The 18,522-nt window shown below is 57.9% G+C and overlaps 1 protein-coding gene and 1 long non-coding RNA gene across 2 annotated transcripts in view; one reads left to right on the forward strand and one right to left on the reverse strand.

Annotated features, from left to right (window-relative positions):
• The window catches only part of BICRA (BRD4 interacting chromatin remodeling complex associated protein), an 86,182-nt gene that overhangs the window by 55,165 nt on the left and 12,495 nt on the right, over window positions 1-18,522 (forward strand). The window contains 6 exon segments of the mRNA XM_058280498.2: window positions 1,501-1,601; window positions 3,518-3,563; window positions 3,661-3,703; window positions 5,625-5,690; window positions 7,527-9,479; window positions 10,114-10,290. Coding sequence (XP_058136481.1) covers window positions 3,523-3,563; window positions 3,661-3,703; window positions 5,625-5,690; window positions 7,527-9,479; window positions 10,114-10,290 — 2,280 coding nt within the window. The 5' untranslated portion in view covers window positions 1,501-1,601; window positions 3,518-3,522.
• Window positions 6,207-10,875, reverse strand: LOC139436884 (uncharacterized). The gene is made up of 2 exons (XR_011646386.1): window positions 10,760-10,875; window positions 6,207-7,301 (listed from the first exon to the last, which is right to left on the reverse strand). It is a non-coding gene; the product is annotated as an uncharacterized lncRNA (long non-coding RNA).

Consider the following 18,522-nt stretch of genomic DNA (forward strand, 5'->3'; position numbering starts at 1 on the left):
GGGGCACATGACCCTGCCGTGAGCACCTGGGCGGCAGGTGCACGGCGACTTCGTCCCTTGGCTGTGCCAGTCGGGGGCGGGGAGAGGTGTGAAAATACCCCAACCCTGCCCCTCTCCCAGTGTCTGACCTCCTAGAGCCAGGGTAGGTTCTGAGAAGCACTGTAAGGCTTCGCAGAGCTGAGACGGGGGCAGGAGCGGGGTGGGAGCCTGAGGGCGATCTCAAGGCCAGCAGGTGTACCCGTGCCAGTATTGGACCCCAACACCTGCTGTGCACAAACCCCAGGTCACGCCCCGCTCTAGGCGCCTCTTGGCCTCCATGTGTGAAATGGGGATTGGATCAGGCCCGTTTTACAGATGAGGACACCAAGGCACCCATCTGCCAGCTTTACCGGTTACCTGCCTGCTGCCATTCTTGTTTCAGCTCCGCCTGCACCCACTGCCACTCAGTTATTTTACAGTCTTAAAAATAAAACTTACGTGCATTGAAGTGCATACATCTTAGCTGCTGAATTTTGAACACTCAGTAACCCACACCCCAGTCACACTGTGGAACCTTTCCCTCTTCCCAGAAAGTTCCCCATTCATTTCTTTAGTGCTACCACTGAAAGAAAAATACACAAAAATTCTCAGAGAACTCTGGCCCTCCCACCTGAGCCCTGAAACTCACCCGTGGACCCCATTTGGAGAACCCCTGCCCCCCTCCAGTTCTGCTGGTAGAAAGGCTGCAGAGTCTGGGCCATGCCCGGAACCAGCGCCAGGAGGGGAAGCGGAAACAGGAAGCCACCGGGGTTGGCGGGCTGTGGACGTCTCCAGCCAGGACCGTGCACCTGGAGCCCACATGGGAAGGGCCTCCGCCCGCCAGGCTCCTCTTCAGCTGTTTTCGGGTCTTTCCAGATCTCTCCGGGGCCTGGGACCAGAGGGGAAGCCATGGGAGCTCCCATTCTGCCTTCCTCTTCCATGCTGCTCTGTCGCATTTTCAAATCTGAACGATTTCAGGCGCTCATAAACCGATAATGGAGACGTGCAAGCCCGTCACCCAGCTCTGTCTTGTCTTGACAGTTTTACCATATTTACTTCAGATTTAAAACAAAACATAAGCCCAAAAGCCATGACCAGGGGACAGTCCCTGGGTGGAGGTCAAGGGCGGGACAGCTGGCGTTTGCGCCCAGTCGGCCTCTTCCACACTGTGGGCCTCGGGCCTCGTGCTAGCCTCCCTGGGCCTCAGTTTACTCATCTACAGAAGAGCGAGTCCCTCACAGGGACTCCGAGAAGGCGGGACGGCTTAGTGCGTGTAAGGACCTAGCAGAGCCCAGCAGACCCGTCGTCACCGGTGATCGCAGTGGAAGGTGTCCCTAAAGTAGGGCCTGGCATCGTCCGTGTGTCGGGCATCCATGTCGTCTCTCTGCCCTTCCTCCCCCTCCACAGCCCGCCCCCCTCTCTGGCTCCATCCTTCTCTTTCTCCCTGACTCTCCCCTCACAGCCTCTCTCCTCTCTCCACAGCTGGCCCCTGAAAGGACCCTGGCCAAGTCCCCAGCTGGGGGCCCCGCGTAGACCTGGAGTGGACGCCGCCCCCTTCCCTTCATGATTCGTTTGTAGCGCAGGTAACAGGGAAGGGCCCGTCATCACCCTGGGCCCACCCTGGCCCGCTCGGCACAGCCTGACGCAGGCTGCCGTGGGCTCTCCCTCTCGGCCGCCTGCCTTCGTGCTGGCTCCCCACCTCTTTTGTCTCTCCCCCTTTCCAAGATCCTGTTGTCGCGGGGAGGTTGGGAAGGCGGGCCTTGTAGGCCGCAGACCTGGCGGCGTGGGGGCAGGGAGCAGGGCTGGGCGGGAGCAGGCAGGCGCCGCGGCACCACCTGCGGTGAGCCGGAGCTGAGGGGTCGCCTCGGCTCTGATGGGACGGGCGGTGGGTGGGGGCCCTGCGGGGCGTTGCTGTCTGTGCGGTGTGTCCTCTTCTAGGTCCAGGCCTTAGCCCAGGGCCCATGAGGAGTGGGGGGCGGCTTGCAGGAACCCTGGGTAAAAATTTTTGCCCACGTGCAGGGTTCTGGCAAGAGGGTCTTGAATGTTCATCCGATTCTCTAAGGCACTGTTCAGAGAAGATCCTCACCCAGCTATGGCAGCCCCTGCCCGAGATTCCTTTTTCCATTTGTTGAGGATCGTGGGAATGGAGTGGTGCTTAGGAGGTCACTGTTGAGGGAGTTCAGAGGGTCCTGTTGAGCCCCCCGAGGCGCCTTGAGAGTTTTTGGGTGTGTGCTTTTTTCTGGGGGGAATCCATACCAGTCACCACATCCTCATTGCGGTCCAATGCGCCCCCCCTCGATGAAAGGTTAAGAAGCCCATGGCCATGGGCTGAAAATGCTCTCCATTCAAGGACCGTCCATCTTTCTCCTGTTCTGTAGCGTTATCAGCAGGGGAGGCTGCCTGAGGGCGTGAGGGGGATGGAGGGGTGTGGGGGAGGTTGGGGGAGTTCGGCAGTTTGGAAGGATGGAGGGATGGATAGATGGTCGTGTGGATGGATGGAGGGGGAAGGTAGATGAGGGGTACTTGTTGGGATGATTGGTTAGCAAATGGTTGGTTCAAAGGATGAAAGGATAGATGGGGCGGGGCGGAGGGCAGATGGGTAAGTAAAGAGAACGTCAGTTCCTTATGTGTAAATGGGGCTGACGTTTGTGAAGTGCTCTGTGATGGGTTTAGGACGGTGGCTGGCAAGCACTCCACAGCCGTCGGCCGTTCTCAGCCTCGTCACTGTCACAGCAAGGGTCAGCTTCCCTCCGGGGCTCCTCTGGCCCAGGGCCTGTCCTCACAGGTCCTGCTCCCGCTTTCCTGCCTTGGTTCTCGAGAACCACACTACATACGTCTTCAAGAGGAGCCTAAAGCCTTGAGCCTTCAGGCTCTGCCTCCACGTACACACTCACTCATTCCTTCACCCGTTCATTCACGGGTGGGCGGTCATGTTGGGCCAGATTCGGTTCAGAGAGAACCACATGGTGGTGAAGGATTTGTTACGCAGCGTAGATAGTTAATACAGTTCCTTGCAGCCTGACCACCAGGGCTCAGGAGCCAGCCTGCCTAAGTTCAAGCTCCGGCTTTGCCACCTGCTGGCTGGGAGACAGATGACAGCTGTCTCTGTGCCTCCGGTCCCTCGTCTGTTCAGTGGGGTTGACAGGCTCGCCTCTGGGGATGCCGTGAGGATTGGCCAGTTACACTTGTGTGAGGCACTTGGCCCAGGTCCTCCTGAGACCGGGACTCTCAGCCTTGGTGGAGAGCTTTCTCTTCATCAGGTGCTGGGGAAAGAGAGGTGGGGCTGGGGAAAGGACCCGGTCCCTGGTCAGGAGATTCTGGAGGGGAGGGTACCTGGGCGGTGCTCCCTGCCACCCCCTCCACTGCCCACAGGCTCAGAGGAGCAGAAACTCGGACCCCTGGGGATCCCGGCTCTGGGCAGTGGTCCTGGATGGGAGGGGCCCCCGAGCTCCCAAAACCTAACCTTGTCTCCCTCGCCCTCTTCCCGGCCCCCATCCAGTGGCGATGGATGATGAGGACGGGAGATGCTTACTAGACGTGATCTGGTGAGTATCAGGCCCCCGCCCGCCGCCCTCGGTCCCACTGCCCCCGCCCACCCCCATGCCTCACCTCCTGAGGGTCTCTTCCCCTTCTCTCTTTCAGTGACCCCCAGGCCCTCAACGATTTCCTGCATGGATCCGAGAAGGTAAGAGCTGGGGCAGGGAGAGACATCCCCCAGGCAGGGGGTGGTAGAGCGGGCAGCTGGAGAGACAGGGAGACACACCCGCTGTGCTGTGACATCGCCCCACGCCGTCTCTGGGCCAGGCACCAGGGTGATGGCAGTGATCAGAACGGATGGAAATCCTTGTCCGCATGCCACGTACATGATACCAGTAACTAAGGAAGGTGATGGCCAAAAGTGCCACGTAGGATATAGTGAGAAGCAGTTCACTTGCACAACAAAACAAGTTTTCTGAAGAAAACAAATGGGGGCAGGGGATCCCTCAGCTGGTGTGGTCAGGGGCCTCGCTCCGAGGCAGTGAGGTTGAAGGGGAGAGCCACGTGGTCGGAGGGAGTGGCCACAGTGCTGCTGGCGGGGAAGGAGCAGGTACAGAGGAACAGAATGATGGCCGGTGGGGTCAGACCCAAGGGCGGGACTAGTAGGAGGTGAGACTGGAGCGGACAGTAGTCGCCAGGCCATGTCAGGCCTGGAAGGCCGCGGAAGAGGAGCTGAGCTTTTATTCTGAGCATGACAGGAAACTCAGATGGGTTCTTAAGCAGGAGAATCCAGCACGCACCCCTGAGAATGGAATAAAGTGGGGAAGAATGGGAGCCTGCCAAGCCATGAGGAGCTGCATCAGCCAGCTCTGGCTGCGTAACAAGTTATCCCAACACATTGATAGCATCTTGAAAAAACATTTACCTCAGGAGTCTGGGAGCGGCTTGGCTGGGAGGTCTGTTCTGAGTCGCTCGTGGTGTTGCAGCGAGGATGTTGGCTGGGGCTGTGCTCACCTGAGGCTTGGCGGGGGGGGGAGGAGCCGCGGGCAGAGGACCTCACATCTCCCCACGGGGTGGCTCCGCAGGGCTGCCTGAGCATCCTCACAACGTGGCCGCTGCGTTCCCCAGAGCGGGCGACTCACGGGAGGGAGCAGGGAGGAGGCTGTGTCGCCCCCTTACAGTATCCGGGGTCACATGCCATCACTTCTGCTTTATTCTGTTCATGGGAAACGAGTCACTAAGTCTGGCCCCCACTCAGGGGAGGGAACGGACCTGCACCTCTGGAAAGGAGGAGATCAAATAATGAGCGGGCACGCAGCGACTGCAGCAGCCAGGTGGAGGGCGGTGGTGTGGGCGGCAGGGCTAGTGGTGGAGGCGGGGCGAGGCACCTCATTTGGGGTCCCCCGGGGACATAGCGTCACTTGGACTTGCTGGTGACACCAGGGACGAGAGAGCGGCCCAGGATGACTCAGGTTTAGGCCAGAGCCCTGGGTGGATTGTGGTGGTGTGGTCTGGGGGGGATGGGGCAGTATGGGGTGCAGTGCAGGTGCGGCTGTCGGACATAGGAGCCTCGGGTTCTGGGGAGAATCAGCTGGACAGGGAAACCTGGAGCCTCAGCCAGCGACAGGCCCTTGCTGGGCAGGTAAGCGGCTGCAGGCCAGTTCCCGGCGCTAAAGGTGCCATTTCGGGCAGAGCGGGTCCCTGCCCCCCCCAGAGGCAGGCACCCCGTGGGGTGTCAGAGCCCGGGCGGGGACAGGCCAGGAACTTCAGCTGCGTAGAGCAAGGAATGACTTAGCAAGAAGGGACGGGCTGGGAGGAGGCGGCGTCTGTGGCAGGTGCCCAGGGACGCGCTGCTGGGGAGGCTTGGGGCCCAGCAGGAGGCTGAGCGGGGCACGGGCGCCGAGCCGGGGTCCTGGAGCCCAGCGGGGGGCGCCTCGTGGCCAGGCCGAGGGCTCGGGTGGGGTGGCTGGCCTTGACATTTGTGGCCAAGCCAGTTTCCTTGGGGCCTCTTTTCTGGGGGCAAAGCCTTTGGCAGGCCCCAGGCCTCTCCCATCGGTTTCTCCTGCGCTCCTGGGCTGCTGCGTGACCGGCTGACCTTTGGCCTTGGCTGGGGGCGGGTCTTGTTGCAGCTCGACAGTGACGACCTCCTGGATAACCCTGGGGAGCCCCAAAGCGCCTTCTATGAGGGTCCTGGGGTAAGTGGCCCTGGAGCGCGGGGAGGGAGGGGACGGTCACTGCCGGGGTGGGGGTGGGGGTGGCGTGGGACCGTGGCTGCTGGAGCCACCTCGGCTGTGTGGGAGGGCGAAGGGGGGTCCCTGGGGCCGATGCGGGTGGGGCTCTGGGGGGTTGAGGCATGGGGACACCCCAGGGGAGCAGGGTGCAGGCAGGCCGGGGTCCTGCCCAGCTCAGCCAGGAGTAGGGGGTGACGAGCAGGGCTGCAGTGGGGAATCCAGCGGCCGTTTATTAAGCACCTCCTGTGTGCCCGACCGTGAGGGCCCACTGCTGCTGCCAGGGGCCACAGGGCAGTCTCCCTCCCTCCCTTCCTCCTCTTGGGCTGCCTCCTCACCCCCTCCTGCCCTCCCTGTCCCCTCCCTCTTCCTCCCCTTCCCCTCCCGCCTCTCCTCTTCCCTTCTCCCCACCATCGTCGTCACTTCCATGTACGTCCCAGGCCTTTTACAGTGATTTTCATTGAAATCTCACCACCACCCTAATGACATAATCCAGATCGTTTCTCTTTAATAACGTAAGTGCCTAAATCCCGGAGCCCAGCAAATGCCCGTGGCATCAGTGTTAGTGACTTGACAGCCCCAGTGCCAACGACCGCCCCCCTTGCTCTTCTGTAATCGTGACCCTCACCGCCATCGTTTTTCAAGACGCACAGTGCTGGGTCAGGCTCGAAGCACCTCCCGCATGTGATCACAGGGAATTTTTTTGTTGCGTCGTCACCACTGAACAATCATGAAACCAGGAGCTCAGGGGCCACGGCAGCCTGCCTGGCACGCGGTCCATCAGTGGCCAAGCTGGAGCCCCTTCCTGCCGGCTGTGAACCGTCGGCCGAGCAGCTTGGCTGCCTCGAAGATGAGGCCGTGTGCACAGTGCCCCCCTCATCGAGCTGTCACCAACAACGCGAAAACGACAGCGAGGGCTGTGGTGAAATCGGCAGCAGTAACGACAGGGTGTTTGCCAAGCACCTGTTTGGTGCCAGCGTAGCCACAAGCTGTCCACCCGGGGTCCCGCAGAATGTTTGAATTGACAGGCTTGGACCCGCTGTGTGGTCATTTGCCAGCGGGTGTTCCCTGCTGTGGCGTAGCTGTTGCCTGTGGAACTGTGCCCACATGTACAAATGTGTTCCTACAAATGGAGTAGCAGGTCTTTACATAGGTCGCATGGCCACACCCACACACCTGGCCTGGATCAGCGGGACACGCTGCGCTCACTGGAACCAGCACGGGGCAAGGCTCCCACATGGCGATGCCTGCTGCTGCCCAGGAAATCTGTGCTCTGATAGAACCACCGTCTTTCTTACCCAAAACCTTTGGCGCCAGATGGGTTTTAGAGTCTAGAATCTTTCCGAATCTGATCAGGTGATGCGGCGTGAGTGCTGGGACACACTCGTCTTTCTGGGGCACACTCTAGGAGTCGTCACATTATGTGGCTAGATGCTGCCCGTCAGCAGTGCCAGGTCGGTTCTGGGCAGGTTGTGCTGTCAACAGAGCTAGGAAAACGGAGGAGCTCTGTGGGTTTGGTATCGCAGGTGAGGATCGCAGGCTGGTATTGCTGTTCGTTTTCTTTTCAGTTACACTCTCCTGATGTGTAAAGATGGGCAAACTGAGGCCAGACTGAGCAGGTCCCGGGCTGCACAGCCAACCCTGCTGGAGCCGGGACCTGCACCCAGATCCTACCCCTTGCAGACAGAATGCGCATTCTGACCGTGCAGGCCTGGCCTCTGAGTGTCCGTCTCTCTGGCTGTGGCCTGAGCCCTGCCCCTCGCTAACCTCAGCTCTTTCCTTCCCACCTCATCCGGCCTCCAGCTCCATGTGCAAGAAGCTTCTGGCAACCACCTGAACCCGGAGCCCAGCCAGCCGGCCCCCAGCGTGGACCTCGACTTCCTGGAAGATGACATCCTGGGCTCACCCTCAGCGGGGGGCGGCGGGGGCAGTGGGGGCCCCGACCAGCCCTGCGACATCCTCCAGCAGAGCCTGCAAGAGGCCAACATCACGGAGCAGACGCTCGAGGCCGAGGCCGAGCTGGACCTGGGCCCCTTCCAGTTGCCCACCCTGCAGCCCGCGGACGGCGGGGCAGGCCCGGCGGGCGCGGGAGGGGCGGCCGCTGTGGCCGCGGGGCCGCAGACGCTCTTCCCAGGTGGCCCCGACCTGCTGGGGCTGCAGGCGCCGCCCGCCGTGCTGGCCCATCAGGCCCTGGTGCCGCCCCAGGACGTGGTCAGCAAGGCCCTGAGCGTGCAGCCCTTCCTGCAGCCCGTCGGCCTGGGCAACGTGACCCTGCAGCCCATCCCGGGCCTCCAGGGCCTGCCCAACGGCAGCCCCGGGGGCGCCGCGGCCGCCACACTCGGCCTGGCGCCCATCCAGGTGGTGGGCCAGCCCGTCATGGCACTCAACCCGCCCGCCTCCCAGCTCCTGGCCAAGCAGGTGCCCGTCAGCGGCTACCTGGCCTCGGCGGCCGGCCCCTCGGAGCCGGTGACCCTGGCATCGGCCGGCGTCTCGCCCCAGGGGGCCGGCCTGGTCATTCAGAAGAACCTGCCAGCCGCCGTGGCCACCACACTCAACGGGAACTCTGTGTTCGGAGGGGCGGGGGCCGCCACAGCCGCAGCCGGCGGGACGCCCTCGGGGCAGCCGCTGGCGGTGGCCCCAGGCCTGGGCACGTCGCCGCTGGTGCCTGCGCCCAACGTGATCCTGCACCGCACGCCCACGCCCATCCAGCCCAAGCCCGCCGGCGTGCTGCCGCCCAAGCTCTACCAGCTGACGCCCAAGCCCTTCGCCCCCACGGGCGCCACGCTCACCATCCAGGGCGAGGCGGGGGGCCTCCCACAGCAGCCCAAGGCCCCCCAGAACCTGACTTTCATGGCGGCGAGCAAGGCCGGGCAGAACGTGGTGCTGTCGGGCTTCCCGGCGCCCGCCCTGCCGGCGAACGTGTTCAAGCAGCCTCCGGTCAGCGCGGCGGGCGTGGCGCCGCCCCAGCCGCCCGGGGCCCTGAGCAAGCCCATGAGCGTCCACCTCCTGAACCAGGGCAGCAGCATCGTAATCCCCGCCCAGCACATGCTGCCCGGCCAGAACCAGTTCCTGCTGCCCGGCGCGTCGGCCGTCCAGCTCCCCCAGCCGCTCTCGGCCCTGCCGGCCAACGTGGGCGGGCAGATCCTGGCGGCGGCGGCCCCCCACGCGGGCGGACAGCTCATCGCCAACCCCATCCTCACCAACCAGAACCTGGCGGGCCCGCTGAGCCTGGGCCCCGTGCTGGCCCCCCACTCCGGGGCGCACAGCGCCGCCCACATCCTCTCGGCTGCCCCCATCCAAGTGGGCCAGCCGGCGCTCTTCCAGATGCCCGTGTCCCTGGCCGCCGGCAGCCTGCCCACGCAGAGCCAGCCGGCCCCCACCGGCCCCGCCGCCACCACCGTCCTCCAGGGTGTTACCCTGCCTCCCAGCGCCGTGGCCATGCTCAACGCCCCTGACGGGCTGGTCCAGCCAGCGGCCTCTGCTGGGGAGGCCGCACCTGTCCTGGCGGTGCAGGCGGCGCCCCAGGCGCCCCCCTCAGCCAGCACACCACTGCCGCTGGGCCTCCAGCAGCCCCCCACGCAGCAGCAGCCCCCGCAGGCCCCAGCCCCTCAGGCCGCCGCCACACCGCAGGCCACGACCCCCCAGCCCAGCCCAGGCCTGGCGGCCAGCCCGGAGAAGATCGTCCTGGGGCAGCCGCCCTCGGCCGCTGCCGCGGCCATCCTCACTCAGGACTCCATGCAGATGTTCCTGCCCCAGGTAACCAGCACTGGGTGGTGGGGGGACACCTGGGGGCAGCAGGGGATGGGGGGGGAGGGCTGCAGGGATGAGGAGAGCATCTCAGATACCCACCGGGGTCCCCTGAGGGAAGGCCCAGGGGTGAGAGGGATGGACTGACTGACCACCAGGGAGGAAGAGCGACTGGCTGACAGCCAGGAGAGGGGCCGACGGACAGGTGGATAAGGACAGAGGCTGGCTGGCTGACAGAAGGACAGATGGAGAGGGACTGACTGGTGGCCAGACAGACAAGAAGAGAGACTGACTGACTGACTGCCTGCCTGCCTGCCTGACTGATGGCCAGAAGACTGGAGAGGGGTCACGATGACTGAGCAAGCTACGGGTGGACAGGCGGAGCAGGAGAGACTGGGGGCGAGGCGGAGCTGGAAGATGGACTGGCAGGAGCACGGCACGCAAGGGCTGCCCCGGAAGTGGCCTCGCCGGCACCTGCACCAGGGCACTCCCCCCGGGGCAGGGCCAGGCCCCTCTACGTCCTCCTCCCGCTTCCCCGAGCACCCCCCCCTCTAGAGCCCAGGGGGCGCCAGGGCGGGCAGGGGGTCTCGGGAGGGCAGGCTGAGGGGGTGGCCTCTGACCCTCTGCGGGGTGCCCGTTTCAGGAGAGGAGCCAGCCGCCCCTCTCCGCGGAGGGCCCCCACCTCTCCGTGCCCGCCTCGGTCATAGTCAGCGCCCCGCCTCCCGCCCAAGACCCAGCCCCGACTACCCCCGTCGCCACAGGAGCTGGCCTCGGCCCTCAGGCCCCCGACAGCCAGGCCTCCCCGGCCCCGGCCCCCCAGGTAGACGTACCCCCAGCCGCCGTCCTCTGGGCCCGAGCCTCGCCCCTCGCCCCTGCCCCCGCTCCGCACCCTTGCTCTGGCCGTCCTGCCTGCCTCTGTCGCGCTGCCCTGGGAACTGGCATCCTCCTCCACTCCCCGCGAGCTTCCCGAGCGTGTCCTGACAGACGTGGAGGCGGGAGAGCAGGGCCAACCCCGGGCTCACCCCTCGGAAGGGATACAGGAGGCACAGCGCGACGTTCACTTGTTTCTATCTGGATTAGTAATACATTCAGACAGTCGCATTTCAAAAGCTGCGCACAGGTCTCTAGTGAAAAGCCCACCTCCCCTAACCTCAGCCCCTGGTTTCCCTCCTCAAGGCAGCTTCTTGTGTTTCTTTTTCTATGCACACACAAGCAAAACCACACATAAATTCCTTTTCCTTCCCTTTTTACAAATAGTGACTTACCCTGCATGCAGTTTTGCACCTTACCTTCATCGCTGCCAGGTTGACCTTGGAGACTCTTCTTCCTCCTTTTATACAACTGCGCAGTGTTCCCTTGTGTGAATGTACTCTTCTCTACTTAGCCACTTCCTTGTCGTCGGACGTCTCGGGCACGTCTGATCTTTGGTTAATACCAGCTAGGCTGTAAAGAACAACTGTGCACGTGTCATTTTGTAGGATAAGTTCTTTAAAAAGTGCTAGGTCTCAGGTCTCTGCGTTTTGTAGGTTTGACAGATTGCCAACTTGCCCTCTGTGGAGGATCAGTTGGTTTAACCTCTCAGCAATATATGGTCTGTGTCTCTTCCCACCACCTTGCCAAGGTACGAAACTTGACCAGTCTGATAGATGAAAAATAGTGGTTTATTTTGTTATAATTCGCATATCTTTTATCATGAAGCAGGTTAGGCAGGATTTCAAATATTAAGAGTAGTTTGTATTTTCTCAGGTTTGGGTTATTGGCCATTTTCTTGTTGATTTGTAGAAACTCTTTACATACTAGGAAAATAACCTTTTTTTTTTTTTTGGTCTCTTGTGAATCATAAGCAAATGAGAGGTTAGGAAGGCTACCTTTTACTCTAGAAGCATGGATGTTGAACTGGTTCAGAAAGGATCCAGGGGTAAATAGCATCCAGAAGGGATGGCGGGAATCGGCAGGGCTCTGGCCTCAGGCGGCCACGGGCCCCCGTTCTCGCTCTGCCCCGCATCATGTGGCCCTGAGCAGCCAGTTCCTCCAAGCCTTCAACAAATGTCTGTGGGTGTCACGGAGGTGGCAGCTTTGGGCTGACCCTGAACACACCCCTGGAGCTGCCGAGCCTTGCTCCCTTGCCTGGAAAACGGTCATCGTAGCTCCTTATAGGCCCATGAGGACAAGGGAGCTAACGCACTTACCACAGAGTAAGCACTCGATACGGGCTTGCTATTATTATTAACTCTTGTTGCTATGAGATAGAGCATGGGACCAGCCAGAGCCGCGGGTCAGAGGGATGTGGGACCACAATGGCACGAGGTGCCCTCTAGACAGGGAGGAAAATGAGGCAGGAGGGGAAGGAGGGGTGAAGGGCTGCCTGGGCAGGACACGGAAGGCGGAAGCACAGGTCAGGCAGGCTCAGGCCTGAGCCGCTGCCCTCTCAGCCTCCCCTCCTTGGCTGCGGCAGGGAGGCGGCGAGTGCCCGGCCCGGCCCGCGGTCAGAGCTCTGGGATGAGCTCCGCTTGTCCATGTTGTCAATTCAGCATGCTTTTGGAGCACCTGCTCTGTGCCCGCCGCTTTACCAGGGTCCTTCCTAGAGTGACCAGGTCCCTGGCTACCCCCGGGCCTGAGGAGTTCTTGGGCCTTCCTGGGCTTACCGGGGTAAGCCGGTCACCCTCCTCCTCCTCCTCCTTCAGCGCCTGCTCGCTGGCCCCGCTACAGCTTGAGCTCCGAGAGGGCAGAGTGTGGGCCGTCCTGCATCCCCAGCATGCAGCTCAGCACCTCAGCCAGGTACACTGAGCACCCGCTGGGTACCAGTCCTGTGCCGTGGGTGCCACAGAGAAGTCAAAGGGAGAGGAAACACTCTAGGAGGAGATGCAATGGAAATGCAATGGACAGCCTGGTAGCGCTGGCAGTGAGGGCAGGGCCCGTGAGGAGATGCGACGAGGGACCTGCTCCAGGAGGGCCGGCATGAAGGGCCTCTGAGGCCGAGGGAGGAGGAAGCAGCTTGTCAGGAGAGGCTAGGGAGGCGCCTTCACAGGCCAGTACGGCCTGTGCAAGGCCCTGGGGCCAGGGCTCTACTGCAACCTTCAAGGGATGGAGAGGTGGCTGGAGGGAAGCAGAGGGACATGTGCTCAGAGCAGCAGCGGGGGCCCTGTGGCTGCAGTGAGCTCGCCTGAAAACCAGAGGAGAGTTTACAGCTAGGCCATAGCATGGTCTGATTTTCAGCATACCCTCTGGCTGCCTGTTAGAAATGGTCTAGCAGGTAAGGGTGGAAGCCTGCAGACCTCGAGGTGGCTGGCATAGACCCCAGGAGCAGGCCAGCCATGCTCAAAGGCCAGGTGGCAACAGTGGTGACCGAGAGAAGCGGCAGGATTGAGTCAGTTTGGAACTGGCTGGAAGATGGCAGACCTGAGGAAGAGGGCTTTGCGGCGGTGACTGTGTGAATAACGTCCCTCATGTTATTCCCAGGTACTATTCCCACGACTTTATAAGCATTCTCTCACTCAAACCTCACAGCAAAGCAGAGGCTCTCACTTTCCCCGTTTTACAGACACACCTGAGGCATGAGTAGCTTGCCCCAGGTGCCCCACTGGGAGGTGTCAGCGCCTGGATTCGAGCCATGGCAGTTTACTGTCAGGTGCACACAAGGTCTGGAGAAAGACAGGCCGGGCGTGGCTCCCAGCTCTGCTCCTGGAGCTCTGTGAGTCAGTTTCCTTATCTATAAGTGGGAATAAGGCCACCAATCTCACGGGAAGACGCTGCCCAGAGCGGGCTGTCAGCAGGTGCTTCTTAGTCAAGGAGCAGTGACACTGGAGCTGTTGGTAAACTTGGAGGGGAAAGATCAGTGTACACAGGCAGGCCGGTGCAGGAGCCGACTCCCAGTCACATCAGGCCAGCACAGGGTGGCAGGAGGTGTGCCAGGAATAGTGCCAGGCTCCTAGCAGGTTCCCAGTGAGCAAGTGGGAGCGGGAGGAAGAGCGGGTGGGTGGGTTGTCTATAGATGGACGGGTGGAGGAAAGGGTGGCGGGCTGACTGAAGAACACAGACAGGCATCAACATAGACTTGGTCCCACCGCTCTGGAGCTCGCGTGCGTGGCTGTCGGTTGAGGGCCACCATCTCAGGGTGGAGCTTTGCCATCATGTTTCATCTCACATTCCCCAGCTGCTGCTCAGTGCCCGGCCTCATACAGGGCAGGTGTGGGGACACAGTGGTGACCAAGACAGCTCTAGCCCTGCCCCTGGGGCTCACAGTCCAGGGACTGATTTTGTCATCAATACCTGGGGTCCTGAAATTGTCCCTTGCTGGGGCCCTGACCATATTTTCAAGGGAGACTCCATTGTCTGCCCCATTCAGGAAGCCCAAGAGCTGGGATGTGCTGTTTATAGTCATTTTTCTTTTTAAGTTGACATTTGTTGTTATTCAAAAAGCGGTCCATGGACATGGCTTTAAAAACGCAAGCAGTTTAAAAAGAGGAAAGGGACACAGAATTCCCGGCCCCCTCCCCGGAGAGAGCCACCCCTGCTCGCTCTCGCGAGTCGCTGCAGGCCAGGGTCTCCCCGTGTCGCGCCGCTGAAATGCGGGGCCAGCTCATCCTTGGCTTGGAGGGACTTGGCCTGTGCGTTGGAGGTTGACAGCATCCTCGCCCTCTGCACGCCCGCCGCCAGCACCCAGCACCCAGAATGTCTCCAGATAGCGCCGTCTCGCGGGCGCAGCCCTGCGCCTGGCTGAGAATCGCTGCTCGTGTACAGCCATCCCTCACTGCCTGAACTCCAGACCCGAGTAGATTCAGCAGCCAGAGCGTGTGTACATGTGCGTGTGCGCGCCCTGCACGTGAGCACGTGTCTTCCCTTTGTTTTTACACACAGAAGTGTGCCTTGTCCGTTTAATGATATATCTTGGAGCACTGGCTTTCAGACTTTTTTTTTTTTTTTACCATGTCCCAGGTTAAGAATTCCATTTTACATCACCCACCCAAGACGCACACGAGTTATGTATCACTGAAACAAAAGTTTCATGAACTAATACCCGAGGCTACTACCTCCGTGTGATGCTCGCTGGTATTTTCTGTTGTTTTTCTGCTTTCCTTTTGAACCGCAGCTGCACCCTGTGAAACGCCCTGAGCTGTTGTTAACGGGTCACCTTGTGCGGTTTGTAAACCACAGTCCGAGGGAATTGCTGCCTGGGCGTGTGGTGTGGTAGCTAGGAATGCAGCTTCTGGAGCCAGGCTCTGTAGTTCAAGTCCGTACTATGGCTCTTTGAGCAAGTCACTTCACCAATCTGTGCCTCAGTTTCCTTACCCACAAAATGAGGGTGATGGTAACAGCATCTGTTTCATAGTGTTGGTATGAGGATGATATAACTTAACAGATGTATAAAGTGCTTAGAACAGGCCTGGCCTGGTATGAAGCCAGGGGGCGGGACGCTTTTCCTATAAAAAGCCAGAGAGTAAATATTTCGGCTTTTCAGGCCATACAGTCAGCTCTATAGCACTAAGGCAGCCCCAGACCACACGGAAACAAATGAGTTTGGCTGTGTTCTAATGAAACTTCATTTATGGACACTAAAATTTGAATTTCATGTAATTTTCACAAGTCAAAAAAATATTATTCTTTTGATTTCTTTGTTCAACCATGTACTTGTGGGCCCTACAAGAACCGGCGCTGGATTGGGCCGTGGGCGGTGGTTTGCTGACCCCGGGTGCGCAAGCGAGCTGTATCTATGAGAATGCACGGCCCCGCCCTCGTTCTCTACCATCTCTCGAGCGTTCCGCTCTGTGGACGCACCATAATCTATTCATTCAGTCCCCTACCCATAATAGCTCAGGTGGTAGTCTGTGCAGCTGTTAGCAAACGACGCGCCTATAAATTTCATTGTACCTGGACTTCTTCGCACATGTGTGAAAAGATCTGCAGGGTAAATTGATAGAATTGCCAGGCCAGAGGGTGTGTGCGTTCAAAATGTTTTACAGCAGGCTCTAAACTGGTTCCTCCCCCAAATGGTTGTGCCAGCGAAGGCCGCCTCCAGCTGCTTTGCCAGTGCGCAGGAACACGTGGCTGCACTCTGCCAGGCTGGCAAATGTCACCTCTTCTGTGCTCTCCTTCCATTATTCGTGGAGTCGGGCATCTCGCCGTCTCCATGTGGGCAGCTGGAATTTCTTGGTAAACAGTCCTCTCATAGGGTAGTCTTTTTTTTTTTTTTAATGATTATAAAAATAATTGCATGCTCATTTAGAGAATTCAGAAAACACAAAAAAAAGAACAAAGAAGAAAAATTAATCACCCGTGATACCACTGTGCAGAAGCTATCTAACATTTTGCCATAGTTTCCTTTTAGTCCTTTTACCCCTCCCCCATCCATTTGAAATGTTTTAAATGTTTTTTTTTTAAAAAGGTATTATATTCACATGGCTCAATCATCGAAAAGTATGTCTATTTAAAAGAAGAAAGTGAGGGAAAAGCCTCCCACCCAGGCCCTCTGCTCTCAGCCCCCTCTTCGCCCCCAGCCCTTCAGATCCACAGCCGCTGAGGTTGTGAGTTCTTCGGGCACGTGCAGCCAAGAGCAAGGGCCGCTGCGTATTCTCTCTCCTCTGAACCCCGAAGGGGACACGTTACCTGTTTAATTTAGCAGCCCCCAGGGAGAGCCCTCATTACAGGTGTGAAGGGTGCCCTGGATGGCTGCATATATCTCACCTGAGCCGGCCCAACGCTCGCATTGGCTCCGTCAGGTGTCTGGTCACTTCCCAGAAGCCTATTTGCCAATCAGAGCCAAGGCGCATTTATATCATTGAGTCCGGAATCACATTCCTCTGGAGTGTAGCAAACTGTATCCATTTAGACACACCCCCCCAGGGCAATACACAAGAGTGTCTTTACTAGACAGAAGACTTACTCCTACGTCTGTGTTAACACTGATGTAAAGCTTACAGTCTATATTCCAGTTTTTTCATATGCCCCAAAATGGCTCTTGGAGCCGTTCCTTCTACCTTGTTAGATCCCTCCACGATCAGGTATTGCCTGTAATTGTCATTGTCTCTTTGGTTGCCTTTTTTTTTTTTTAATTGTGGGAACACATATACGACGTAACTTTTCCCATCTCAACCCCCCCCCCCAAGCCTGCCATTCAGGCAGTTTAATCACGTGCGCTATGTTGCGGTGCCCTCGCCCCCTGCATGACTACAGCTTTCCCATCTCCCCAACAAACCCTACGCCTGTGTCGTGTTAACTCCCCGTTCCCCCTGCCCCTGGCAGACTGTTCTCTACTTTGTGTTTCTTTGAACTTACACATTCTCCATTATTTTCTTTGTCGTTACCAGGGGGCTTAAATTTAACATCCTAAAGCTATAATTCGTTTGCTTTGATCCCAACTTAAGTAGTGTACACAAACTATGTCCCTATCCCCTCCATGCCCCCATCTTTACGTAGCTCTTATAAATAGCATGTTTATAGATTGAGTCCAAACCATTATCATTATGTTTTATGCATTTTTGCCTTTTCGGTCCTGTATACAGGAAGTAAAAAGTGAAGTTATAACCCAAAATACAGTAGTGCTGGCATTGATATTTACCCATGCCGTTGCCTCAGTGGAGCTCTTTATCTCTTCATGTGGCTTCAGTCTATTCCAGGGTCCTTTCCTTCACCCTGCAGAACTCTCTGGCATCTCCTGTAGGGCCAGTCTAGTGGTGACGAGCTCCCTCAGCTTTTGATTATCTGGGAGTGTCTTAATCCCTCCCTCATTTTTGACAGACAGTTTTGCTGGATAGAGAAGTCTTGGGAATTTTTTTGCTTTCAGCACTCTGAACATGTCATCCCACTGCCTTCTTGCCTTCATGGTTTCTGATGAGAAATCAGGGCCTAATCTTATTGAGGCTCCCACGTACGTGACATTGCTTCTCTCCTGCAGAGTTCAGAATTCTCTCTCTATGTCTCGCTCTCAGTGACTGATTAAAATATGCTGCAGCATGGGTCTGTTTGGGTTTATCCTGTTTGGATTTTGTTGAGCATTTCAGTGTGTGTATTCATGTCTTTTATTAAATTTGGGAAGTTCTCAACCATGCTTTCTTTGAATATTCCTCGGCCCTTCTCTCTCCTCTTTCTGGGACTCCCACAATGCATATGTTGATACGCTTGGTGGTGTCCACAGGTTCCGCAGGTTCTGTTCACTTTTCTTCATTTTCCTTTCTGCTTCTTAGACTGGCTGATTTCAATAGTCTTCTTTTCAAGTTCACTGATTCTTTCTTCTTCCAGCTCCAATCCCTGTAACTGTAGTCTTTAGCTCTCTTTGGTTCCTTTTCATAATTACCTTTTCTTTGATACTCTCTTCAGATTTGTATCAGTCAGCCAAAGCGTGCTGATGCAAAATACCAGAAATCGGTTGGTTTTTATAAAGGGTATTTATTTGGGATAGAAGCTTGCAGTTACCAGACCACATACAGTGTAAGTGACTTCCCTCACCAAAGTCTTTTGCCACCTGTTGGCGCAAGATGGCTGCCGATGTCTGCCTGCGTTCCTCTCTTCCCGGGATTCATTTCTCTCCAGGCTCAGTTCCTCTGTTTCCTCCACATGGTCAGCTGTAGACTGTGAGGCTCTCTAGGGTTTGCATCGCTCCACAAGGTCAGCTGTAGACTATTAGGTGAATGGCTTGTTTCTCTTCCCAGGGCCTTCTCTTTCCTCCTCTGTGTGCTTACTTCCTGGGGCTCCGCTAAGAATCCAGCATCAAAACTCCAACAGCAAAACTCCAATTCCATCCTTTGCCTTGTCTTTTCTCTGTGAGTCCCCACCCACCAAGGGGCAGAGATTCAACACCCTGCTGACGTGGCCCAATCAAAGTCCTAATCATAATTTAATCATGCCCAGGGACAGACCAGTTTACAAACATAATCCGATATCTATTTTATGGAATTCATGAACCATATCAAACTGCAGCAAGGTTCATCTGTTATTTTCTTGATTTCCTTTATTTCTTAGTAAATATTTTCCTTTTGCTCTTTGAGCATATTTAGGACCATTTTTTTTTTTTTTTTTTTTTAAAGATTTATTTATTTATTTAATTTCCCCCCCTCCC

The sequence above is a fragment of the Dasypus novemcinctus genome, chromosome 18 (genome assembly GCF_030445035.2).
Source record: "Dasypus novemcinctus isolate mDasNov1 chromosome 18, mDasNov1.1.hap2, whole genome shotgun sequence".
Lineage (NCBI taxonomy): Eukaryota > Metazoa > Chordata > Mammalia > Cingulata > Dasypodidae > Dasypus > Dasypus novemcinctus.